The 27,990-nt window shown below is 38.9% G+C and overlaps 1 protein-coding gene across 1 annotated transcript; it reads left to right on the forward strand.

Annotated features, from left to right (window-relative positions):
* The first annotated feature begins 1,417 nt into the window (after positions 1-1,417).
* rasa2 (RAS p21 protein activator 2) lies at positions 1,418-27,933 on the forward strand. The gene is made up of 24 exons (XM_077566227.1): positions 1,418-1,588; positions 4,643-4,766; positions 7,044-7,153; positions 7,229-7,323; positions 8,694-8,770; positions 12,752-12,835; positions 13,533-13,605; positions 13,711-13,787; positions 14,218-14,319; positions 16,554-16,707; positions 16,847-16,995; positions 18,730-18,844; positions 18,998-19,072; positions 19,722-19,845; positions 20,152-20,258; positions 20,354-20,437; positions 20,669-20,746; positions 20,835-20,908; positions 21,040-21,146; positions 22,710-22,792; positions 22,910-23,118; positions 23,367-23,470; positions 25,502-25,682; positions 25,758-27,933. The coding sequence occupies exons 1-24, from the start codon at positions 1,531-1,533 to the stop codon at positions 25,786-25,788; spliced, it is 2,475 nt and encodes an 824-aa protein (XP_077422353.1). The 5' UTR covers positions 1,418-1,530; the 3' UTR covers positions 25,789-27,933.
* The last annotated feature ends 57 nt before the right edge of the window (positions 27,934-27,990 follow it).

Raw genomic sequence — 27,990 nt, forward strand, 5'->3', positions numbered from 1 at the left:
AGAGAAGTATGCAGCAACTATAATTCTGCATGATGTGTCTTAAACATTTTTTTTTAGAGAGAGCTTGTCTTATTATATATATATACACACACGCACACATACCGGTATACCTGTGTGTGTGGTTTGCTTGTATATAACTCATCCACCAGATGCCACTATTTTTCTGTCTTTTCAATATGTATTTTATACTTAATATAGAGAAGGGATTCCATTGAAATTATTATTGTTATGTATAATTAAAGTTCTGCTTTTGATGTAATTTTCTAAGTCTGCTGTCTACCTTCCTGTTCCTGCTGGCTCCAGGGACAACGGTACCCAAAAAAATTAAATAGCATTGTCATGAGGCACTATGATTGAAGTGGGGCGAAGAGACTATCTCTCGGCTGGCCTGGAAGTGTGGGCTTCCTTGCTAAAGCTGCTGCCCCCGCGACCCGACCCCGGATTAAGCGATAGATAATGGATGGACGGATGGACATTAATTATATACAAGATATTATCATCTTACTGTTGAAAGTGGCTCAATGAGTCAAGTATCCCTTAAGAACACTGATCATGTTCTGTCAGTTTTAACCTGTTAAGCCCATGTATAAAGGTATGTTGTTTATTAACGAGTGCATTCATCATTATTGATAATTAGCATTAACTATCCTGCAGTTAAGTCTAATAATACTATACTGTTCTATACACATGAATAGTGCACTACGCTTACCAACATATTTTAGTGGATAGAAAATTGTACTGCCTGCAATATATTGAACATTGTAGGCTATATGCCGTATATTATGGTATAAGAAAATGATAAAGAACTTTTGTTTATTGATGACCCAATGGAGATAGAAGAGTTAGGAATAGAAAGATTTGTACTAATTTCTACTCCTTTTTAAACATATACTACTGTATGTCTAAGTGGGTAAATATTACATATATCGATTGGGTTGACCTGTTTTATGTTCTCTTTTCTTGCTTTCATTTGATGTTTTGTTTTCTTTGTATGTTAGTGTGAATTGTCTTTTCTCTCACAAGTGTGCTGTAGGCCTACTTATAAGTGTTTGAAATAAACAGCAAAAAAGTAGGGAAGAAATATCAATATGCAACACTTTAACTCTAGTAAAGCAAAACGGCCGAGAGCACAATGGGCACCAATTTTATATATCTGTGCAACTGTTAATATTTTTAAACATTTTTATACTCTTATAACATGCCCTAGGAAATCACAAAGTGTCAAGTGTTAGCTACCATGTTGCAACTTGCAGCTTTTCCCATCCTTGGTCGCATCTTGCCTTCAAATATAATGACAGTCAATCGGGGCAGTTTTAAAAGCATCAAAAGAAAAGAAATGGGTCATTAATTTAACATTGTACTGGCTGCGCTCATTGGGAAGCAAAAAGCAACAGTGTGCATTCTGTAGGGAGCCTGACGTAACGCGGCAGTAGGGCTGGTTCTCTCCCACTCTGCCTGCCTGCATTCATAAACGGATATGATAAAGCGGCGCTGAATACACCGGAGTAGCGACAACGGTCAGCTCTCACCATGGCGGAAGAGGACGACGTGAGGATTCGGATTCTACAAAGCCTGCGTGGTAAAATATGTAAGTCTGGTCTCAGAGCTGATATATTTTCTCTCTCGGACCGAGTGACCGCGGGTAACAAGCTAGCAGTAGCGAGAGGCAAAGCCGGAGGGGCGCGGCGTGCTATCTTCCGTCGGGGGCAGAGACAGCCTGTTCATCGGCTCCTTCTGCCGGTTGCTAGTTAACGTCAAGTTAGCGGTGGCGTGCTAGCTGCGGCTACTAGCTGCGGATCATTTCATTCATGAAGCGCGTTCCCATTGAGATGTCGGAGCCACGGCAGCTGTTCAAATAGCGCATTATTTATAAAACGGAACTCCGATTGCTTATTTGGCCTCTGGTTTTGACTTCAGGTGCTTCGTTGGGCAAATCACATTTGGAGGCAAATCAGGCTAGCCTCTTTTTAAGTTACCATTTCAGCAGCTAGCGTTAGCAGTCATAATTGACAGTATTTAGAGCCATCGCGTTGAAAACAAACGACTCTGACAGGCGGCGAGTGAACCGATTATTTATGAGTTCCCACTGTTCCCCCATTCAATGTTGTCTTGACTAGTTCACATACAGCCTTATTTGAGTTGGTATGAAAGCACTAACCTGATAACTATTTTTTTCGACACACTCCGTAATTTATTACTCTTTTGTATGCCCCGGCCGCTTGTTAAAAAAAAAAAAAAAAACATCCTTCAACGTCTAGACACTCTAAGAGTGATGTAGAGATGGGAAAGACTAACCTGTAAATAAGCCTTAGCGTTAATTTATGGTGGCTGAGAAGTATAAACAAAATTATAAAAATTAAGTAACATGGCACAAAACTAAAATGACCCCTCACAAAACTAAAAACAAAATTGCATGGCAGTTTTTGAAACTATAAACACGTTTAGTAACTCCAACAAATGTTATATTTAAAAAAATATATATCCTAATGAAAAGGGTAGATACAGGAAGTATAAACCTTATGTCAATTAAACATTTGACAATAGTAGAAGATCCGTTTTTCCACCCTTTTTGTTCACAACAACTGTGTCGTCAAGCCATTTTTGTCAGTAGGCCTACTCTGCTAAAAGTTAGAACAACATTACTAGGGGTGTAAAAAAAAAATCGATTCGGCAAGATATCGCTATATTACAGCGTGCAATTCTCGTATTGATTCAATATGCGGCCGAATCGATGTTTAAACATCAATTTTTGATGGAAAGATTCAACAAAACGTCTTACTTGGAGTAAGGGTTCACAATTTAAGCATGGAAGAATGTTATATTAATGGAACATTAAGCCTTAATATTTTTATGTGTGTCAGTTTCACTACTATGAATTAATCAGCTAAGCAGAACAAAAATAGAGGAACTATAATGTATCATGTAACTCACTTTGCCATCTTATGAAACAGCATTCTTCCACATTGAACCGATGTTCATTTTCCTTTTTCATACACAATTCTTTAGCGGTTAATCATCTGTGATAGTATATTTCAGATCATCCATTAAACCTGACGCTGTGCAAAATAATGAATGACTTAAGGAATAGCTCCCTTGGCTGCAGGTTATTACGGGGTGACGTGCTAATGAGTTCAGATGTCAATAAAAACACATGATAATCCAAATTGGAATTAATTGACTTGTTACCAATTATTCCTAAACCAACCAGCAACTGTAACTTTTCCTAAATTGGTCTGCACCAGTTCTTAAGATTAGTGCAGGACCAATTTAGACATCCGTTTTTGTGCCTCTAGGCCTCTAATCCCTTTAGTCCATATCTGACTTGCTGTGAAGGTATTGACAGCGTTGTATCTTTTAGTTTTTATCTTTGACCACTTTCTATTTAGTTTTTTTTTTTCATTCTCTTTTCCATTCATGAGTGTATTGCAAAGAAACAAACAAAAAAACATGTCCTGTAATCTGGGTCTGTCTACATGCAGCAGGTAGGTGTGCAGAAAGTGTGTATGTTGCAAAGCATTGTTACCAACACAAATAGTTTTGCTGAGGAAGTCTGTGTTTTATGTTGTTAACCACACAAGTCTCAACAAAATCATCTTGCAACTTCTAGACTCCATGGGAAACTGCGCCAGGGTCATTTTAGTAGACTTCAGCTCTGATTTAAACTCCATCCTCCCAGCTCCACTCCAGGACAAGCTCTCCCATCCCAACATGCCCGACTCCCTCGGCCAGTGGGTCACAGACTTACTGGCGGACTGGAAGCAACAACTTGCGGCTGGAAAAGACTGTCATGGACACAAGGACCATTAGCACAGAAGCCCTTCCGTGGCTGTGTATTTCTCACTTTTGTGAACACCACCACCCTCATTGGGCTTATCTCAGATGGAGTTGGGGCCAACCACAACATCCAGAAAACAAAAGAGATGATTATGGACTTCCCTTGCCTGGAACAGCAACTACAATGAAAACAGCAGGGGCCCTAAAATTGAACCCTGTGGAACACCATACGACAGTGGGGCAGAGTGCGATTCAGTGCAGCCAAGGGCTAACACTGAAAGTTCAGTCTGCAAAATAGGATCTAAACCTCTCTAGAACACTACTACTAATACCCACTTGATGCGGCAAACGAGCCAACAGACTACTGGAACAGCTAGGCTATGCTGTACGCTGTTTATTATGCTTCCACCAAAAAATAAACTTGACTTCTTCGGTGTCTTGCTACCTGATTAGCTTTCATTCCGTTCCTCATAACAACAATACTGAGTTCCAAAGCTTGGATGTGCTTGTTAATGACACCACGCAATAAGACATTGAACATGCTTAACCTTTATGATTGTTGACCATGGCCATTTTCTGATTTGATTGGGGGGGGGGGTCCGAACACTCATAAAGCACTTAACACCACAAGATAATTTGTTCGTGTCAGCTTCTCTATCCATCAGCTAATCAGAGTTTTGCCAATTAGTGGGAATTATCTTAATATTTGGCCAGGTTGTTCTTGTGTGTGTGTGTGTACCCTGTTTTGTGAAGCCTGACTCAACAGCGCCTCTGTTGTTTACCGCCTAGTACTACGTTCAATTTTGTTCAACAAGAAGGGATGCAGTAATAAATAATATAATAAGATGTGTTGCTTATTGTGATGCAGGTGAAGCTAAAAACCTGGGTCCAGTCTCGGGACCAAACCGACAAAGGGATATTTGTACCTTTTGCACCATCAGCCTGGATCAGGAGGAGGTGTTCCGAACCAAGGTGTTTGACAAAAGTGTCAGGTAAGCAAATTCTGTATAATGGGAATTCAAACATTAAAACTGGGCTACAGTTTTCCATAATGGCTAAGTGTTTCATGATTCTTGTCATTTAGCCTTAATTTGTTGCCGTCCATATATTGTGAGGGTTTTGGTGATTTGTAAACTTGTGTTCATTACCTTTCACTTCTTTGTATTATGTTCTTCTGGAACCTGGTGCCTACTCTTGTTTAGTGTGTCTATTCAGCATTAAATATAAATTATTAGTTTTAACAGGTCAAAAATGCAATATTGCAGTGTGGTATTTGTATATTTGATTCAGTTTAGTCACCTTTTTATCAATGCTTCTTAACTACTAAATACCATTGTTTTTTGTCACTTAAACAGAATATTAGCAACTTGCCTTTAAAGCAGAAATACTGCACTGTAATTGTACTCCACTTTACTTGCAAAATGTGCAATGCATGTGAAAATAAGAAAGATGTGTTCCATGTCTGTTACATTGCACATACAGTACATACAGAAATTATTTTCTGAAAAGTATGGTACGCCTCTTGTAACATAGGTCTTCTCTATGTATTTTATTTTTACATCACCTGTTTTTTCTCTTCTGATTTCTGTGCCGGTTGAAAGAATTTTACACTCTCAGAGGAAGTGTGTCCTCCCACGCTCACCCCTGTATTTCTCTCTCCACTACATCTGCCTCTGTTAAAGCAGTTAATATTCACTCTTCAGCATCCCTCTGTGTATTTTAGTTGTTGTTCCCTTACTGTTCCCTATTGTATTTGGCTGCTACTTCTGATGCTCTTAAGTTTGTAGGGAAACTACGTCTGGCAATAGTCGTACACTATCTTTTATTTCCCTAATTACTTAGAAGCCTGTATGACAACATAAGAGATGGCGTAGTGGCAGTACGGTTAATGCGTGGACGGAATGGGGGACAACATAGGCACATTTGTTTTTGATGACGGCTAGTGAGTCATGCTTATCTGATAGTTCGTCCTCCAAGATGTGCTAAACTGTACAAGAATCATTGATGGACTGAGCAAGGTTTGCACAGTAGAAATAAGTCATGAATATTCTTGTAAGCATAAGTTGCAACAATGAGTTGTGTTCACATTGGATTTTAGATTATCACCGGGCTTTGGCGCATCAGGTTTTTACAGGCCTTATTCACAGGTTTAAGTTAAGCGACTTCAAAATGGTTGCTATAATGATTATATGAAGCTAGTTGTGACCTGCTTGTCAATGGTGTGTTGTATGTATCACTATGGTTTTCAGTCCAGCTCCAAGTACAGAAATAACAATCCTTCCTATAATGAGTCATTAATAATCCCCCTGTAGCCCACCTTCTGTTCAGTTCATAGACGATAATACAGTAAGATCGTACTGTAAGATTACAATGGCATTGAAACGGGATTCCTTGTAAACATGAGGTCATAATTAGCTGTGTTTGTCTCTCAAATAAGATGTTTTTGGATCAGCTGGCATGAATAATTAAGATGTATTTTAAATGGGGAGTCACCTGAATACTATGGATTATGGCGGGGAAATGACAAGTAATAGTTCTTTTATAAATAATCTATATTATGTTTAGCATGAGGGGAGCATCTGTCACTAAATCTTAGAATTTCTCTTTGTGTGTCATATCACACAGAAGAATGCTGCCTGGAGCAGCTGCCATAGCGTGACTTTAGCTCAACTTTTTATAGTATCAATGTTACAATTGACCGCCATCTTTGTGGAATTTACTTTTTTAATAAAAATGTTTTTTTTTTTTTTAAACTCTAAAATCCTCCATAACAAATACATTCACGGAAAACTATTGACTGAAGAAGTCAATTTCTCCAGAACCATCGTCCAATCTTCACAATTTTTGATGTGTTTCGTACTCGGGTTGAAGACTCCACATTTTGCTAGACTGTCGTTTTTTTGGCAACTCTCGTAATTGTTGTTACTTTTAGCAGATGTTACATTGTTTAGAGTAGACCACAAACTAGTTGAGACTAATATAAACTGTAACTCTGCCGATTATAGCCACACACTAGCTTCCATTTTGATCAGATCAATTATTTAATTAATATGCCCGTCCCTAATGGTATGTTGTTTTTTTTTACTGAAAGGCATTTGGCCAGTTGAATGATGAACTTTCTCTTGAAAATGTAAAAAATACTAATAATGCATTACAATCCCTATTTATATTGCTCTTCAATGAATTGGCTACACCTTTTACCGAGCATATTTGTACACTAAAACTAGAATGGATGGATTGTAAATGGATTCTCTGCCTTTTACTTCCAGCCCTTTCTACGGCGAAGACTTCTACTTTGAGATCCCACGGCCATTTCAGTGTTTATCATTTTATGTTTATGTTTATGCCAAGAGTGTGTTCCAAAGGGATTTACCAGTTGGTAAGTCAATAAATATATTATGCTAGCTTAGTTTGGTGGAGTTATAGTTCAATGCGTTCTTATTTGTCTTTTCAGGTAAAGTGTCAATTCGAAAGGATGACTTGTGTAAATACAAAGGGAAGGAGCACTGGTTTAGCCTTCAGCCTGTGGACCCAAACTCGGAGGTTCAGGTAAATGTCTCTCAGGATGTATTGAATGTAGCATTTCCTCATGAATGTGTAACCGCTCTCATTTGAGCATAATTGTAAAAACTCTAAAGCTATTGGTTATAATTGCATTCTTTTTCTTGTTGTATGTTATGTTTTGAAACTGGGGGGCCTTGAGAATTAAATTCCAATCACACATATTGCAAATTGACAATAAAAGCATGCCATGTCATATCTTAGTGATTAAAAAAAAAAAAAAGAAGTTCTCTCTGCACCGCAACAATACAAGCAGGAAGTTACTTGTTTGTAACATTTGCAAACATTTCCATTAAGGTTGAGTCTTTTTTTTCTTTTTTTTTTCTTCTTCTTCTAATTGAAATTGCCATTGTTCTGGTTTGAATGCTGTATATAGGCCATGCATGCGAGTCTCTGTTTTACGGTATATTGTATATCTTTTGATCAAAGCGGTTATTGTGGTCTGTGCAACGGCACCACTACTGTACTGCTGTTGCTTTCGTGTTGACTTCAACTGCCGTTAGCCCACGCCGGACTATTCTGGGTTTGTGCCGCTTCACTGATTCACTCGCAGACACGCTCGACTGCAAAGGTACATCGGAAAGGGATCGAGGTGTTATTTTAATGCCTCCTCTGGTTTGGCTCGAATTCGAACCTGTTGGCTCAAATTCAAATGCGTCTGATAATGGAAAATAATGTGAGGAACAGTTTGAGACAAACCATCTTTCTGTCACATTCACTAAAAGCAGTTATAAGTGACTGACTTAATTTGCTTGTCATTTAATTGTTTGTTGAATACTTAAAGAGCGCTGAACATATACAGGCTTTAAGTTCAATCATGCAGTAAAATGGCTTCACAAAGGTAAAGTTGCGGAACTGCAGAGACGGTGCACGTGTGTGGGCGTCTTGTTTGTCTCTATCTCTCACACTTATCCTTGTCTCTCGCTCTCTTTTTTTTTTTAACTTGTTCTTTTGCACTCTGGCACTTCCGAAAGCCTTCACCACATCCGATGTTTGTGAGTGATGACAAAATCCACAGCTGTGGTGGCTTTTATCACACACACTGTAACTTCTTGAACCTTATATTTTGCGACGGAGGTAGTGCTATGTTACAGGCCAAACTCTTAGTTAAAGAGTAACAACAATTGTTACAAACATAGGAAGGCTGGAAGAATGGTCTTCACCAGTTAGACTACTGATAAACTTCTTAAACAATCTACGGTGTATCGGGTCTGCTCAGTGGTTACAGGGTGACATTTGAAGAATGGTATCCATTTTATTTCCTAGACTCAAATAAAAGAACAATGAATACTGTACACTGAATCATAACTCGCTGATTTACCTTTTCACCGGCCACACCTTGTCCTCCTGTCTAACAGGGCAAGGTTCATCTAGAGATGAGACTGAATGAAGTGATCACAGAGAACGGCTCAGTGGGTCAGCATTTACTTGTGCAGTGAGTATTTACACTCAATACACTCAAACTTTCAACCTTATGTCGTAATTGTGTTTCAGCTTTTTTTTTTTTATCATTTCACAAAATATTAATATCCATATACACTGTATAAGGGTTGAATATATTCACCCTTTGAAAATTGAGCGTTCAGTTTTGATTTATACTGCCAGAGAGGTATTTATTTCACAATGTAATTAGTCTATTGTAGTGTACAACTATATTGCGATATACTGCAGAGTTGTACACTGGGGGTGGCGTGGCTCAGTGGTAGAGTGTAGGGGTGTGAATTGCCTAGTACCTGGCAATTCAATTCGTATTACGATTCATAGGTCATGATTCGATACCGATCAATCCCGAAACGAATATAAATTGCTTATTGCGATTTATTTTTTACTCAAATTTAGAGAATACTAATCAGTAAACTTGTACATGTGCACTGTAATATTTGTATGAAAATGTATTTATTTATCTGAAAATTCAGATTTATAAGCCACTGTATTTAACAAACAGGTTGCAGTCTGTTTCATGTTTGAACAGCACTGAAATAAAATATTAAGGCTTAATGTTCCATTAATATTCCATTCTTTCATGCTTAATGTGTGAATCCTAACCCTAAGTAAGACGTTTTGTTGAATATTCCTATTTAAAAAAAAGTAAAAAGTTTAAAAATCGATTTCGGTCGCATATCGAATCGATTCGAGAATTGTGCACTGTAATATCGCGATATATTGCCAAATTGATTTTTTCTAACACGCCATAGTAGAGGGGTTGTCTCCTAACCCAGAGGTTGTGGGTTTCAATGCTATGCCATTGTGGCCACATCGAAGTAGGGCTGGGCAATAAATCAAATTTATTCGATACATCGCCATTTTAAAAATCGATTCGTTGAAAATTTGCTAAATCGTGAAATCGAATTTTGTCTTCTAGATTATTTAAAGCTGTTGTTCTTATGTTCTGTTACATCCAGCTGTTTTTGTGAGTTGTAATTTTGCACAAGTGGCAGAATGCTGGATGGGTGGTACAAGACATGTTTATAGTACAATAGCTACCAACTACTTAATTGTGGCATTGAAGCACAAACTATGAATGCTATCTTTATGTTAATACTGATCTAGAATCAGTATACATTATTGTTGTCTGAACATTTTGCACAGGAATTATTTTTGAATAAAGGAAACCTTTAAATTAAATGTTTACTGGGTTTATTAGATTAAAATCGTAATTGTCCTAAATGACTGCAAAAATCGAGATTTTATTTTTTGGCCATATCGCCCAGCCCTTCGTCGAGTATCTTTGACCAAGATACTGAACCCCCAGTTGCTCCTGATGCTGTGAATAAGTAGTTTAATATAAAGCGCTTTGAGGGCCTTGAAAAGTGCTATATATTATAAATGACGTACCATTTACCACTATAGTACTACTGTCTGCAATAAAAGTATTGTTTAATAAATATGCTTCTATGACAGTGTCACAACTAACATTATTGTAGTATTAGATTCAGATCTGATTTTGGTCATCATATTTTGCACGTGGTCATAATATTGTGAGTTAAAATCATAACAGAAAGTAAGTGCCTTTTTTTTATTCAGTAATTGTGGTTTAAGTTGTTGTGTTCATCTCCTAAACAAAACAAAAAAAAATTTTAAGGAGTTGTATTTTTATTTATTCAAAACAACGGCTAAATCCACAAATTCTCCTTTTGCTGATATTTTCATCTTGAATATAATATAATACAATACACCTTAAAAAAATATTTAATGGCATGTTACGTTGATCTGTTCGGAGGCAAGCACTCACTAAAGGATGAATAAAACTTACATCCGAGTGAGTAATGGTCAGACCATGTTCAGTTCTTACATGTTGTTTGCACTCCCCCTTTCATAATCGGATAGCAGGGTAATGAGGAGGAAGTGATGGTGCCTGGGCAGGAAGCCTGCGAGCGCTGTGATTTTTTATTTTTATTTTCTTCGTAGCTGTCATTCTGTCTCACTCCCTCAGTTTATTTGCTTAAACTGTCACCTGCTCACTGTCACCTCTCCAATGCACATGCGTCGATGACTACAGGTGACAAATAAATACGTTTGAGCTCATAAACCCGCACGGATCTGCAAGTCATGCTGTCACTGTGTGACTAATCGCTCGAGATGATCACAGCAGACAGTAGTGTGGCGGATGAAGAAATAGACAATGGAGACTTGGGGGGGGGGGGAATATTGTCATGGCACCAAGGAACATTGCGCACAAACAACCTGGCAAAATGTCTTCTCCCTTTTGCCCTCACTTAGTTTGTGAAGGGCTGAATTCATTCTTACTCCCCCGTGACCCCCTGCTTAGCAGCCACATCCTGTTTAGGGTTCCGACGGTGTCTGTTTTCACCTGCAACACCTTTGAAAGAAGTCACGGCCCCTGAGCAACAAAAGTCATACATAAGGGCAAAGTGACACTAATTGGCGAACACACTGCCCACTTTTTCAATGTATTCTTTTTTTTTTTTTTTTATGTTATTCACATTCTTAACTCTTTTACTGCCAAAGACGTTAAATGACGTTCTGCAAAAACCTACGGAGGAGCGCCAAAGACGTTAAAAGACGTCCACCCATTATTTTTATTTTTTTTTTTTTTTGGAAACTGGTAGAGGGAACCCTTCCGCATCTGTGGTGAAAGTTTCCAACAAGTCTGTTGTGCCTAATGACTATTTTTGCCCCCTAGAGGGCAGCGATGACTCTCTTTTGACAAGATTGGGTGGGCGTCAGTAGAAGACATGAGGCGGGGCTAGAGTGTTGAGGGGACATTGGCTGAAGAAGCCAGAATGGCGGCCGCTTGCAAGCAGCTCACGGTCGAGCCGTTTTTTTCAAAGACATCGACCAACGCTAAAGAGCACATTGATGACGACGATGATCATCATCGATGATGATGATGATGGTGACTCCGAGGTTGACGCCGAAGTTGGAGGCGCTGACGCGGCGGCTATGACAACGTTATAAAGGTTCACGGGCGAGCGATGCTGACACCGAAAAACACGGAGCACAACGCTCAGGCGGACGTTCAATCGGACGACGAAGAGTGCCCCGAGTCCAATGCATATTCATCGGAGGAGTGTGTACAGTCTGCTACTTGCTATTTATTCTCCGGAAAAAAAGGCGGTCAAGAAAGTGTAACGTTTGCACGCGAAATGGACAAATGTGAAAGTGAAAGTAAACTGTTGTGCGAGTCCAGCGGCTTCTCCTTGCACGCAGGAGAGCGTTACAAAAAGAAAAACTGTATTTGAAACATCCACATAATTGTTAGTACCACAGTTGCACACATTTGTAAATAGTTTGCGAAATTGTTTTGTCAAATTGTTACACTGTTGAATGGAAATAAACGTATTTGCAAACTAAAAACACTTTTTCATTGTTGGTGAAAGCGTTTTACAGAAGTAAAGCACTATTTAGGTGTTTGTGGCATCATTCACGGACAAAAAGAAGTGTACAATTCACTAGAGTGCATGAAATAACATCGACCTTGAAAGATCAGTCAAAATGCTTAAATCGGCTGGCACTGGCGACAACCCGTTTCTGAAAACGTCTGGCAGTCAAAGAGTTAATGGTGCCGTTATAAGGACTTTCCTAAATATGTTACTCATTTCAATGGGGGGGGGGGGGGTCATTTTTAATCGTTATTTAAATACTATGCAGTGACAAAGATTCTAAATCTAAAAATTACTACCATTTCGAAATACAAAAAAAGGAGGGGGGAACTTAATTGTAATTAAATATTACTGAAGAACTACCATTTATGACAAACAAAAGTGGGCAAGGCCGTAGAGCCAAATTTGGGCTCAGTAGTCTGCAAAAAGGAGGTTTCTATTGCTGTTTTCATCTTGTGCCACATAACAGATTTTTAACACTAACTTTAATAATTTAGTCAATAGCCAACATGTTTTTTTTTGTATAATAGTTGTTTACGATTGTCCCTTCGTTTTCTTTCTGACATCTGCAGAATAATAGAGTGCCAGGGACTGCCGCTAATTAGTGGGCAGATCTGCGACCCGTATGCCACCGTGTCACTAGTTGGACCTGCCAGGTAACTTTTGTAAAAAAATAATGTTTCTTAAGGAAGATGTTTTTGTTCACAATTTTCAAACAGTCTTAATAACATGACATGTTTTTGTCCAAAAATATTCCAAGGATCCAGAATTACAGCACACCTTTCGTTCTCTTTTTAGAGCCTTGTTGAAATCGGACCGTTTTGGGAATGTTGCCGGTCTCATGCAAATGAGCCACTGCTAATATCACACTTGATGGGTAGCAGACAATGCGACCAAAACTGCAGAATGTCTGAATTTCTATCTCTATGTGTGGGTTCTGTCACAGATTAATAAATAAATAAATAGAATAAAACAGGAAGAAAATAATAATCCGTATGTGTATACCAGGCCTTAATTAAACTTTGGATGAAAATTATGAAATTTATAAAGTCCTGCATGTTTTTGAGGTTTCTCTACTCCAACACACCTGATTCAATGCTCAGGATCATTATCAGGCTCCTGCAGAGCTTGCTGTCGAGCTTAAATATGAATCAGCTGTGTACAACGTGGGCAAACCTCTAAAACATGCAGGACTCAGGCCCTCCATGACCGGACTTTGACACCACTTAAATGTAGCAATTAAGAGACCAAAAAAATAACAAGGAAAATAAAATGTAGATATTTGAAAGTCATTGATTTCCCCACACCAGAATTTGTTTTTAATAAAAAAAAAAAAATTTACTCTCCCTTCAGGTCTGACCAAAAGAAAACAAAGGTCAAGAAGAAAACCAGCAACCCTCTTTTTGAAGAGACTTTCTTCTTTGAGGTAAATCTGGAAAATTTTAGAACCCCTTACAGACATGCGATGTCCCACTTAAAGTGTTTAATTTGTTGAATGAGTAAGTTTAATAAACGGCATTTGAATCTTCAGGTTACACGATCCAGCAGTTACAACAAAAAATCACATTTCCAAGTGGAGGAAGAAGACATCGAAAAGCTAGAGATCAAGTTAGTTCATTTTTTGATCCTATCTTTACATTTGTATATCCTCCCAAAATAAAAGTTTTCCTTTTAAGTAATTTGCAAAAAAGTGCTGAAGTAGTGAAAAAGAATTTGTATGGCGCATATACTGTGCTGATAGAGAGCCTTGGTTTCTGGTTAAGGGTATGTGGGCCTTCAATCCCAATGGACCCGTACGTAACACACGGGGTAAGACTAGACTATTTCAAAGGTAAAACGTCATGCATGGTTTTGAGGTTTGGATTTGAAGTGGTACTGTCGCATGGTTATTTGATTGGCTTTCTACATCAAGACATAAAGATGTCTTGAAACCACCATTTAATATTTTGGAGGCTTTTGATTTTTGGACTCATTGGTTGTGTCTAGGATGCACGTACAGTATCTTCCTTACTCTAACTTGCACCTCACACCTTTGCAGAGTTGATTTGTGGAATAATGAGAATCTGGCTCAAGATGTATTTCTGGGGGAAACTCGGGTGCCTGTCAAGATCCTGAGAAATAATCACATCCATAAAGCGTGGTAAGGACACCGCAGAACAAAAGTATTCTACACGTTCAAATTCCGGTGTTATTTTTAGATTCCGCTGTTGTCAACATACTACAGTATATACCAATTTGAGTACCAGCTTGTCTGTAGCTATTTAAACAGAATCAATGTCCCAGTGTCGTCTGGTGCTCACACCCGAGCCTTTTTATAATGAGGTGAACAGTAGTTTTAGTAATTAATACAAACACAGCTGTAACCAAAAGTGGAAGAGAGGTGTGTGAAGATGCCTCATTCATTTGATCCTTGGAGAGCATCATCAAGCAAGAACTCATGAGATTAAGACTAAACTATGACTTCTGATTGTATTATTTCATTCCAACGCCATTTTGTGAATATAAATTGCAGATGATATGGCTAATACAATGGCCACATCCAATATGGCAGACGTGCTGACATATCGCACAGAAAGGGCTGCAGCTGAAATATAAGACAAAGAAAAGAGAAGCCTAACTACATTTTCTCCAGAGGAATTTGTCATTCATTCAGCACAAGAGTCAGTAAATTTTATTCGTATAGTACTTACAGAGTGCTCACAAAGTGTTTCAAATGGCAATAATATAGAAACACAAAAATATAGTTAATGGAATAAAAATAAATAAAACTGGAATGACTGCCTGTTTTAACAAATGACAGCCAAATGAGTAGGGGTGTTAAAAAAAAAAATCAATTCGGCAATATATCGCGATATTACAGCGCACAATTCTCGTATTGATTCAATATGCAGCCAAATCGATTTTTAAAGATACATTTTTGATGGAAATATTCAACAAAATGTCTTAATTAGAGTTCGGGTTCACACTTTTAGCATGGAAGAATGTTATATTAATGGAACATTAAGCCTTAAAATTTTATTTGTTTGTTTGTTAAATACGGTGGACCACAGTTTATTAGCCTGAAGTACATTTTCATACAAATCTTACAGTGTACAATTTTATTGTTTAGTATTTTCTAAATTTGATTAATAAAAATAAATTGCAATAATTGACTTATAGATTTGTATCGGGATTAATCGGTATTGAATCGAATCGTGACCTATGAATCGCGATACAGATCGAATCGCAAGCTACTAGGCAATTCACACCCCTACAAATGAGTAATTTGCAGCCCACAGACAGGATATGAATCACTTTATTAATCACATCGCAAATTTATTCTCCTGCAAATGAGATTTTACTGTAATATTCATTCATTTTAACTTATCTAGCACAGTCTTGGACAGCTCAAGCATGAAAGTTGACTGCAGGCGTGGCACTTCTTACAACAGGGTTCCTGTATCATTTATTGGACATCTAATATCATACAATCTACACATGTTCAAGTGTGATGAATCCAGTTAATCATGCGTTCTCAGTTTTGTACCTGTTCTTTCAGGTGTGTCTTAAGCAAACCTTTTTAGAATCGATTATCCGATTGATTATTCTTTTCATTATTCGGGTAATCTCTGAAAAGCAAATCTCATCCTTTGCTCCCTGTTAACGTGTAAAGTCATGACGACTGACGTAAGACTTTAGCCTGTTTTAGTGCAAATTTACTTAAAAAGCACCCTCGTGAGCTGCACTTTGTGAGGCATTAAATGGGCACTCACACAAGCGTCATTTGTAAAATGAAGGTCAAGGTTTATTTATATAGCACGTTTAAAATGCACTAAACGCTTCCCAAAGTGCTGCACATGTTAAAGATATAATTATGCAAAAACGCAATAGAGAAGAAAAACTACAAATACCACCCCTAACTCCATCCATCATTAATATTCCTACTAGGAAATCACCACTGACTTGTCCTTGCAGTAAACACGGAACAGGATAAATGGTTCGCAGCATCGCAAATATGTTTTTTTATTTTTATTTTTTTATTTTATTTTATTTTTTCTAGAGAGCTCAGTATTGTTCATTCGGTAATTTTACCGATTTGACAAATCAGTTTTTTTAAATAATTAAAGTTTTGAGGCAGAAATTTTTGTGTTTACCAGTTTTTGTGGTTGACTTAATCTGTTAGCTGACTTTTTTTTTTTTTTTTGCCCCAGGCGTACTGTTTTTCTAGACTGCAGTATTCCTTGTTTCTTTTTCTTACCTAGGACTCTGATGTTATGTGTCAACACGTTAAGACTTTGAACTCTCACCACATAGGAAATGTGATTTGATGACTGACTGGTAATAAACTGGTTTGTACTCATATCACAACAAACAAAGTATCTCTGGTTTTATTAGGTATCTTCTTCAACCTAAAGGGAACGGAAACAAGTCTAAATTTGATGATTTGGGATCCTTGCGGTTAAAGCTGGCCTACGTAGAAGACACAGTGCTGCCATCTGCCTGCTACATACCACTCTGCAACTTGCTGCTCAAATCTCCAGATGTGAAGGTAGGATCATGTAAAGCCTTAGAATTTTTGGGGGGGAAATGTTTTTATGCTGCAACTTGAACCTTTTTTTTCCCCCATACAGTCACGTCAGTTTTTATTCACCCCGTCACATTCTCCTCTTCCTCTTCCATCCTTTCAGCCCATCTCGGCATCAGCGGCACACATCCTGGGGGACATTTGCAGAGAGCGATACGAGGCTGTTTTGCCCATGGTTCGACTGCTGCTGCATCATAATCGATTTGTGCCTTTTGTCTCTGCTGTGGCAACATTGGAGTTGGACAACACTCAGTAAGAACTTCAGCATCCATGATAAATGTTGTGTTACATTTGTACTGCCTAATATATATATTTTTTGTACTATTTAAAAAACATTGTTTTGATATGACTTCAGGCCTGTGGCTCTAACTTCCATTGTTATGAAGTGTTTCGAGAGGCTGATGGTGACTCGGCTCAGGGGGGAGGTGGATGCACACTTAGACTCCCTTCAGTTTGCCTACAAGTGGGGTCGCGGCACTGACGATGCTATCAACAGCATCACACATCTGGTCAGCAAACATCTGGACGTCCCTAAAGCTTATGCACGTGTGTTGTTCGTTGACTTTAGCTCAGCGTTCAACACAATGCAGCCGCACCTGCTTTTGGGTAAACTGAAGGAGATGAATGTGAACCCGTACATCTCGAGGTGGTATCACTCCTTCCTGACACAGCGCACACAGCAAGTCAGGGTCAACAGCTCCCTCTCGGAACCCAGAATGATAAGCACAGGCGCCCCACAGGGCTGCGTCAGCTCCCCGGTCCTCTTCACATTGTACACAAATGATTGTGTGACATCGCACTCTGAGAACTTTATCATTAAGTTCTTTGATGACACAGCTATCGTCAGCTTGCTGCAGGCCGGCGGTAGCCCACTGGACTATTTCTCAGAAATAGAGAAATTTGTCCAGTGGTGTGACCGGAATCATCTTGTGCTCAATGTGGGGAAGACAGAGGAGGTGATATTTGATCCAAAAACTGTGGGTGACCACAGGCCAGTCGTCATTAAAGGCAATCACATCAGCCAGGTGGGTTCATACAGGTATCTGGGGGTCCACATTGACAACACACTCAGCTGGAGGGTACACGTTGGAAGTCTCTGCTCCAAACTCCAACAGTGTCTCTATTTCCTACGCAGACTTCGGGTCTATGGAGTGGAGCAGAGGATCATGCTGTTGTTCTACCAGGCTGCATTGGAAAGTATCATCAGATACGGCATTGCGGCCTGGTACGGCAACCTGACTGTGCAGTCAAGGTCACAGATTGCCGGTCTGGTGCGGACTGCCATGAAGATCATGGGGGTCAGGAATCATCCTTCCCTACAGATGCTTTATGAGCGGTCCGTCACCAGACTGGCACAGAAAATTATTACTGACCCGACTCACATTCTGCATCATGAGTTCCAGCTACTGCCTTCCGGCAGGAGATTCAGGGCCCCCAGAACCAGGCTGAACCGCTACAAGAACTCATTCCTGCCGACATCCATCAAATTACTTAATAACCGAACATTAACTAAGTGGTGCAATATATATATATATATATACAGTATATATAGGAGTGCGTGTGTATTATTTATTTTTTATATATTTATTTTATTTATTATTTATTTATTTTAATTATCTCTCTATTCTGTTGTTTTTCTTACTGTAAACTACTGCTGCACTTCTTATTTAATTTTGATTTTATCTCTTTCTATTCTGTTGTTTTTTCCTTACTGTAAACTGCAGCTGGACAGGGTCCAGGAAAAAGTTCCCCACGGGGAAAATAAAAGTATATCGTATCGTATCGTATCGTATATAGTATCTTTTAGCACCTTTCTATAGGCTTTAGAGCTTCAAGGGAAATTCTGGGTTGAGTTTTTCAATGTTTTAATTTGTCCAGATTAATTCATAAAAAAACATTAAAAAAAATCTGTAACTTTTTCTACGTGTATACTATGTAAAAAACGATGCGAAGCAGTCAAAACTACAATAACTCTTGTCTATACAGGGAGGCAAACACGATCTTCCGTGGCAACTCACTGGCAACGCGCTGCATTGATGACATGATGAAGATTGTGGGAAAGAATTACCTTGCTGTTACGCTGAAGCCTGTAATAGACGAGGTACAAGAAAATACACACACACACAACGTTGGAGTTTGTCACTGAGCAGTCGTTTTTAAACTTCAGTTCAAAACATCTGCGATGTTTAAATCAATACATTTTATTTCACCATCTTTGTGAAAATGTCTCAAATAGTTCTCTTTCCTGTCGTAGATCTGTGAGTCCAATAAAAGCTGTGAGATTGACCCCAATAAACTAAAAGAAGGAGACAATGTGGAGGTAAACAAGGTAAATATTAACTTATCTAACAAACTTTGTGACTTTCATGGTATTTATTTGCCACCAAGATGTAATTCCAGACTACAAAAAAGACAAACAATAAAATAATGAAGAAATACGGTACCCCTCACGGAGTGGAGGTGTTTGTGTGTCCCAATTAATTAGAAGCTAGGTTTTTCTGAGTCCTCAAAAGGCCCCTATAATGATTACAACTAATAGGGAAATGTTTTCCCATGCCCATATCTGGTACACCAGGCCACCTAATGGAGGTGTGGCTCGAAGGCAAGCGCCCGGGAGTCAGACCTGCACCCATGGGGCACCCGGTTGGGCTCAACCCGAAAGGACAATGTGGGTCTCCCTTATCATGTGCACGCCACCTGTGAAGAGGGGCCATAAGGGTCGGGTGCAATGTGACCTAGGTGGCGGTCAAAGCTATTATTATGCTATTATTTTTCCATTTTCAGAGGTTGAAGTTGATGTGTAGCGATGTGCATGTGAATATTGGTGACAATTCAAAGCATCGTTAAGGGACATCTAACTTTTGTACATTTACAGTTGTGCTCATAAGTTACCAAAAGGGTATGTCAAATTTCAAGCACAACTGTACCACTCGTTATCACAAGTTTACAAAATCACACACGTGTTCTTCTTTCTGTAGGAGAACCTACAGGTTTATGTCCAGAAAGTCTTCTCCTCAATCACTCAGTCTAATGCCAACTGCCCTCCATCAATGTGTGCTGTCTTCAGGTCATTGAGACACTTAGCCTGCAAGCGTTTTCCAGGTAAATAAATCCAAACCCTTCGTGCATGTCTTATCTTTAGCAAATCAGAATGTAATTGCAGAAAATGCATCTTACAAATTACATGTTGAGTTTCCCATGCTGTGTCTTTTAAATTGCCCAACATGGTAGTTTGATGATACTGGTTGCAATTACCGACAAGCAAAAATAACTTCTAATTGTAATGTTTATTTGCAAGTTTACCTCAGACAAGACTCCAAAGCCTCAAATTTAGCTCAAGAAATATTAATAATGCAATTAAGATGATTTCATTAACTTGTTTTGGAAACTGGTGTTGTCTCTCATCAGCTGACCCTCATGTCCAGTACTCGGCTGTGAGCAGCTTTGTGTTCTTGCGCTTCTTTGCTGTCGCGGTTTTTTCACCACACACTTTCCAGCTCCGCTCGCATCATCCTGTAAGTTCACAGCACCAGTAATGTAAAAATGGCCATCTAATGGGTGGGCTAAAAAATACTAAGATACTTTCCCAATAAATGTTGCTGAATTCTAGGATCCTGAGATCACTCGCACGCTCACTCTCATCTCAAAAACCATCCAGACTCTGGGCAGCTGGGGCAGTTTGTCCAAAAAATTGGTAAGCGCCATTGTTCTATTGTATTTAGAAATGCTGATAAAAACATTGAAGGTCTTCAAAGTAAAGGATGAAGAGGGCTGTTGTTCCACTGACCTGGGCTTGGAATCAATGTTTTTGGAAAGACTGAATAGTGTTGAAATTAAAATGGCAAAAATGGGAATGAGAATAAACATTTTTTTAGTTCACAGTATTTTTTTTCACACAATGTTCTTATCCCTCCCGCTCTTTCAGTCTAGTTTCAAAGAATCATACATGTATGACTTCTTCAAATCATTCCAAGAAGATAAGTGCATTGAAAAAGTAAAAAAGGTATTTGTCTCTCATATATATCCATTTGGTCCTCATATGTTTCTTATTAATAGTCTAAGAACGGCATTTTGTTCTTCTCTGCTTGTAGTTTCTTGATGAAATATCTTCAAATATCAGCAAAGAGTCAAGTGGCTTGGAAGATGCAGTGGTTCTAAAGGAGGGGTGAGTTTGACTTTGCAAATTAATTGACATATCCTGTATACTGTATTTGGAAGTGTAGTTGTATTCACAGTAAAAGGAAGCAGCATAAGTAGGTGAATTGAAAGTGAAAGGTCATTCTGGTGACTCTTTAGGGAAGTACAAAAACGGGCCCAGGGGAGAAAACGTCTTGGCAAGAAAAGCTTCAAAAAGCGATGGCTTCGAGTGACAAACAGAGAACTTTCTTACCACAAACATAAAGGTAAGAGATGTATATTCTTCATGTCGACACAACACAGCATTTTATGTGGCTTTTTATAGCAAATTGTCTACTTTGTTTATTGCTAAAATCCCAAATTGCTAAATGGCTTCACTTTTAGTAACTTTTCATGTTACCAAACCCCTTAAAAAATAAAATTAAAAAATAAACAGTACTTGAATAAACTATTTCCTTGACTTGTAATTTCAAAACCAGTCATCCATTATTTGTTGTGTATATCAAATAAAAGTTGACCATATAGTTTCACAATCATAATGGCCCTCTGAAACAAATACAATTGCAACTAGAAAATGCAATTTCTGGATAAATTGCATGTGAAGGCTGTAAGGCTGAATGAAAACAGCGGAATGATTTGGAATGATGCACAATGACCTGGAAAGAGCTAAACAATTGAAAGTTGGGACGGTTAGAATCGGTGAATAAAAATAGAAATTACAGCAGGAAATAAAAGGGGGTAGGGTGTGAAGAATCAAGTAGGGAATGGACTGAATAATCATTCCTAAAGTGAAATGAAAGAGTTAAAAGTTTTGAATGTCACGTTGAAATGATGTAGATGTGTCTTGTTGAATCTGCCATTGGAAAAGAAATGGAAATGTTAGGGTACAAAATTGTGGGTAAGGCGTGAATATTTGGAATAAAATTAATGGATCCAATCATAACGTAAATATTTGGAATATGTTCAAATTGGAATCACTAAAATCAGATGAATTATGTGAATGGTGTAAGTGATGAAGAATCAATTAGAAAATGGGGTGAGGTTTGAAGAATCAGGTAGGAAATTGAGTAAGGTTTGAAGAATCAAATTGTGAATGGACTAATGATCATCCTTAAAGTTAAAAGAATGAGTTAAACGTTTTGAATGTCACTTTGAAATGCTATAAATGTGAAATGTAGAATCTCCCATTAAGAATGAATGGGAAAAATCGGGTACAAAATCGGGAATTGTGGGTAAGGCGTGACTATTTGGAATATAAAAAATGCAAGCACCCATGGCATGCATTTTTGGAATGTTATAATTGGAATGACGAGAATCAGATGAATTATGTGGAAGTAGATAGATGCCGAAAAAGTGGGAAATTTGAAGTATAGGAATAACATATGTGTGAAGGACACAGCCTTCACACTATCAGGCCAGTGACAAAAACGACTAGAGGATCATCTCCACATATTTGAGTAGCACTTTGTCAGAGGGTTATTCTTAGTGTTACCAGTAGATGGCATCATACCAGGCTTCAATATCAGCTAGTGGGGTGGCTTGAAATTATTTTGATTACACTGTACAGGTTTGGTCAATTGTGTTTGTATTCAGTCATTATGGAAGTTGTATGAAAATGGGATTGCTTTAAATGTAAAAAAATATATATATAGAAAAATAACAACAACAATAACTTGTAAAGCTTTTTGGTAAAAATACAATTTGAGGCTTAAAATCTTTTTCTTTTTTAATTTTAATTGTGCAAACAGATACACAGAGAAAGATACAAATGTGAGTTTTTGAATGTACTGCTGACCGTTATTTCCCTGACAATAAATTCTGCTTCTTAGGAAAAGAGGCCGTCTGTATCATCAATGTGAAAAATATCCAGGCAGTGGAGAAACTTGACGAAAGTGCCTTTAACCGTAAAAATGTAAGCAGTTCCCTTCTGACCCATATTTGCTTGATCCTTAAAAAGAAGAATGAGATTTTTATTTTATTTATTTTTTACCAGTGTGACTACAGAATGAAAACGTTTCTGCTGTGTCAGATGTTTCAGGTAGTTCATGCAGAGAAGCAGCTGTACGTGCAGGCAGGCAATTGTGTGGAAGCCTGTGAGTGGCTGGATGTTCTCGGCCAAGTCAGTCGCTGTAACGAAGGCCGCTTGGCCACTTTTCATCCATCCAACTACAGTGGCGGCTCCTGGCAGTGCTGCAAAAGCCCAAGTAGCAGCTCGCCAGGCTGTAAGCCCTGCACCATGTGAGTCTTTCGCCACTTCTCCACACGCTTGCCTATGTTTTGTTGTTTACGCCATTTAGATCCAAAACACTAAGGAAAAAATGTTCATGACTATATGAATGTCTATTATTTGGTTGGAAAGCAGTACATGATTATAGAAAAGGTTAGTTAGGTTTTTGTTGAAAAACGCCCACAAAAGGCATCGGATTGTGTACCTACTGTTGTTTCACATCTCCTCAAGTCTCTCAATTTGACCTCTACTGTTTCAGCACTTTGCAGGCCAACCTGCAGCTGGACATCGACTGTGATCGGGAAACGGAAAGGATTTTCTCTCTGCTCTCTGCAAATGACACCAAGCTGCAAAACATGGAGGGTTAGTGTCAAAGCTTATTGAATCAAATCAGTCTTCCTGAAACCTCGGCTCACGAACGCTTCAGCTCACGAACTTTTCGCCTCACGAACATTAAATTCGCGAGCATTTTGTCTCGGCTGACGAACTAGTTTTCGGCGGACGAACCAAATCTCGCGACACGAGAAATCACGAGAAGCTGACGCACGCTCACGGCGTCCCGGTTCGTCGCCCCCTTTGTTGGAGTGCGGACGTGGTTTGTGTTCGGTAGACATTTTGGATCATTTTGGAGTACTTTTGGAGTGTACTTTTGCTACCATGGGACCGAAAAAGACCCCACAAAAGGCTAGTGTTAAGCCTAAGAAGACATTGAAGAAAATTACGGCCGAGCAGAAGAAGGAGATCATCGACAAACACGAACGAGGTGCGCGTTTGTCAGCATCAAGTGAGAGCATCAAGACCATGTTAGCAAAGTGGAGTGACGTGCAGGATTTTGTCAAACAGTACCATTCAGAAAAGACTGTGGCTATGAGAATCATCAACATGATGAATGATAATGTGATGCTTCAGTTTCGTAAGACCTTACAACTCAGAAAGCAACAGGTGTCAATTAAGAGGTTTTTAGTCAGCAGCAAAGATAAAGAGTCTCCTAAGAAGCAAAGAAGAGAAGCCACACCGGAGGACTCTCCTTCCAAACAGTAACTCCCTCCCTCCCTCCTCCCCCCACTCCATTCCATCAAGCCTTCAACTACTGTACCATCACAAAGGCAAGTTGCAAGTTTTGCAAATAAAAACACTTTATTATACAGTACAGTGTATTTCATTAATTACAATACAAAAGCACATTTATTATACATAAAATAAGGTATATTTTGTGTAGTTTTAAGTCTTTTTTAGTAGAAAATTGTGTTTTATGGGGACCTGGGAACGGATTATTCTCATTTCAATAGTTTCCTATGGGAAATACTTGTTTGGAAGACGAACTTTTCGGCTCACATACTCTCTGTGGGAACCAATTAAGTTAGTGAGCCAAGGTACTGAGACGGCACCAGGGTCACTGTTCTCTGTAAAAATGCAGTGAAACAAACGTCAGTTGGACGCAGAAGTTGCTGGGATTAAACAGCTAGGTAGCATTAGCATTTAATGTTGACAGCAAGCTTCAACCTTTATATCTCAAGTACACACTCACTCATCGCCTATCTCAATGCTGCATAATCTTTCTTGGCTGGTTTAAAGTGAACCGCCGCTGTATATCATAGTGTTTCTTGCTTACTCCTCCACTATTTAGATGCGTTGAAGCTCATTATAGGTGTTACGATGGTATGTCTCTTTCATTTTTAATTGCCTTTTTCTTGACATTTTTATCACATTAGTTTACTTTTTGCAGTACAATATTGTTGAAGCTATTCAACAGTAATTGTACCGGTTATTGTATATAATTGAATTGCTTGACACTTTCAATTTAAAAAAAAAACAACAAGGAGAAATAGGGGTGTTGTAAAGCTTTTGATGTGTTTTTTAAATGAAACTGAATGAGTTGAAGTTCAATGAATAGTTTTAAATGATACAAAGACAATTGGTGAAATGCCCTGAGGTGGGCGCAATAATGAATTTTGTGGCTCCTTCATCTTTAAAGGCACTCAGAAATTGATGCAAACTGACAAGAACAGGTCTGGCAGATCCAAAGCCACAACAGAATCAGAAGATGAGTTTCTAAGGGTGCACTCACACTTGGGCCATTTCTTCCGTACCGTACTAAAGCCTGATTAACCCCCCCTTCATCTCCCCCTCCGGCCCGCACTCACATTACTCTAACCAAACGGTGCCCGGGGCCCAGTTGCCTCCGAAATATATGTCATCACGTTGACTGCACTTCATCATCAGACCAACGGGAGCCCTTTGCTGCTGCCATTTCTTTGCTAGGGACGCTCTTGTTGTTGTATGGTCTACAGTTCCGGTCGCTCGCTATATACGTCGCACGTACGTCATTGTTACGTTTCTGTTGTTACGGCCCTTTAAAAGTGCATCCCGCAACCTTGTGTCTGCTCGACTTAGATGCGTGTGCCAGTTTGGCAGTGTACCAAGGCCCCCAGCGAGAGCAGGAGGAATACTCCAAGTTTACCATTCAGGAACCCAAAGAGACCTTTCAGACGCTCAAACAGCTCCGAAACGTTATGGTCGAGCTTCAGCGGCAGCACGAGATCCGAAGTGACGCCGCGGCGCTGTATGGCAGTTTGTGAGTGATTGCCGCTCGGCTTGCTCCGCTTCAAGGAAATCGAATTCTTTTTAAAGTCTGCTGTTTATTTTTCAGAGACAACCCAATAGTGGGAAAAACGTCCTAGGCTGGCCGGGCCTGTACACCAGCAAGAAGGCACCAGTGACACGGGTCGGGTGGAAGTTCTTCAGGAGTCCCAGTGAAGGAAGCCCAACTCGTGTCCCGAAGAAGGAGGAGGAGGAGCTTTGACTCCCAGTCCGCGTTGCAGCTTGGACGCCCCCTAAAAACAGCAAGTTACCTTGTCCTCGACCCCCTTTTTGGTATCCGCGTCTTTTATGTCGTCGCCCCTTCGCCTTGTAGTTCTTTTATAAAGAGCCCCCTTCATAGTTCCTGTCCACAGCTGTGTGAGTAGGCTGCTATTTTAAATGTATTCACTCAGTTTTAGAAGAGCGGCTGTGAGGATGGGTCTTTCTAAAAACACTATGATGTTTGAGCATCCTTCCACCTCTGAACAAATGTGTACATTTCCCAAGGTACGGAGGGGAAAAGCCAATCTGCCTTTCTTTGGATGTTCTTTGGCATCCGGACATGCTGAGGGAATCAATAATGCAAAAGCACTTTAATAATATTTCTCCAAATGAGAAACTGATTACTCGATACTTGGTGTATCAGCGTTCCCCATTTTGATCAGTTCCATGATCCTGATTTTGTGTTTTCAACCCTGTGTATAGTAACATTTATAGCTGGTTGATTTTTATATTTTTCTTGACCAAAGATAATTTCATACCTTTGACTTGAAAAACAAAATTAATGTATTTTGAATACAACTATTTTAAAAGTGGAAATAAATGTAATATCTATATATTTGTGTGATATGTACGTTTTTAATAACATATCCTTTACTTTTTCATGACCTGTGGCAGGCAGATAGCATGGATGTGATTTTTTTTTTTTTTTTTTTTTTTACCTGTTTGTAGCTCTTATTGGTACGAGAGCACAAGTATCTCAACGCTTGATGAAGGAAATCCAAACACTTTTGAACATGACCGCAGACAATCTCTGTAATGAACACATTTCTTTCGAGCACCAATGGAAGGATCTGTTGACGTTTCTGCCGCAGCTTCACTGCCACAACAGACAAAAATCCAGAAAGGGAAACAACAATGTCAAACAACCAAATCCTGATATTTGAAAGCACATCATTTTTCAAAACAAATTGGTGTCAGTGAAATAAGGCTCAACTTTGTATACAGCATTCTCCTAACCCAGTTGTTAGCAGCATCAGTGGTGCAGTCCATCTTATTCTTTTATGGTCTGGCACTTGTTCATCAGCTCCCCCACATGAAGCATTGTTGAAAAGATGAAACTTGAATTTGTTATTGAACGTGTGAATATGGGATAAACTTTTTTTTTTTTGTAGGTTTATTGTAAACTTTGGTTGTGGTCCGTCATTTTTTTTCTTTCTTTTATATTTAATGCAAAAAGCTTATTTTGTATGCCCCCTGCCCTCCTGTCTTTTTTTTATTTTTATTTTTATACTATTGATGTCATGTGTTTCTCTGCTGGTAGAACACCTTGCTGACTCTTTTTACGGGCTGCGTTCTTTTGCAGACTACAAGGGAAAACCTAACTATTGAGACATAACATTTCAAACTCAGTCACTGTATTATTGCACATGAACGCTTCTGTAGTTTTAAGAAGGGACCATAGTCTAGTGGCTAGTGTCCTCTACATGTGCGCTTTAGTAAAACACCCTAAAATTGTGTGTTTCTATTCTGTTCCTATAAGTCCATATGAGGTACCGTCTGGTTTTAAAAGAACATGTCTGTCACTTTCATGTTGAGGTCAGTGTGTGGATAAAATACAGCAACTGTCATTTTTGCCATATTCATAGCAATATTGACAAATTCAAATGAAAAAAAATATGAACTGGCCAAATAAATCCAAATGTGAGTTAACGTCCACATCTGCTATGAGTCTTGTGTTTCAGAGAGTCAAAACAAGGTCCAGTTGCATTTGCGACAGAACAAAACAAAACAAATCATTTTAAAGCACTATTGATGGGATTTGAGAGAATACTGCTATTAAATATGTTGAATTCCTCTGTGCCAATTGTTGTTTGTTGGATGTAGTTCACTTGTCAAGGCACAGCTCATTGCTTCTGAATGTCTCCATAAATGTCCCTTTTTTTATACACAAATGTTTTATTTTCTTTACTTGGTCTTTTTGTGTCAGTTTAAACAAATGTACAATAAACATTCTGCCAAAGCTTCTCCTACTTGTGGAACTTCACCAGACACACGTCTACAATATTTCAGGGGTTCATTTC

This window comes from Vanacampus margaritifer, chromosome 5 (assembly GCF_051991255.1).
Source record: "Vanacampus margaritifer isolate UIUO_Vmar chromosome 5, RoL_Vmar_1.0, whole genome shotgun sequence".
Classification (NCBI taxonomy): domain Eukaryota; kingdom Metazoa; phylum Chordata; class Actinopteri; order Syngnathiformes; family Syngnathidae; genus Vanacampus; species Vanacampus margaritifer.

Bases quoted from the DNA above. Each gene is read 5' to 3' on its own strand.
- rasa2 (XM_077566227.1), top strand. From the start codon at position 1,531: ATGGCGGAAGAGGACGACGTGAGGATTCGGATTCTACAAAGCCTGCGT. The intron at 13,788-14,217 runs GTTAGTTCATTT...ACACCTTTGCAG, and splicing joins ATCGAAAAGCTAGAGATCAA to AGTTGATTTGTGGAATAATG. The intron at 21,147-22,709 runs GTAAGAGATGTA...TCTGCTTCTTAG, and splicing joins TTCTTACCACAAACATAAAG to GAAAAGAGGCCGTCTGTATC.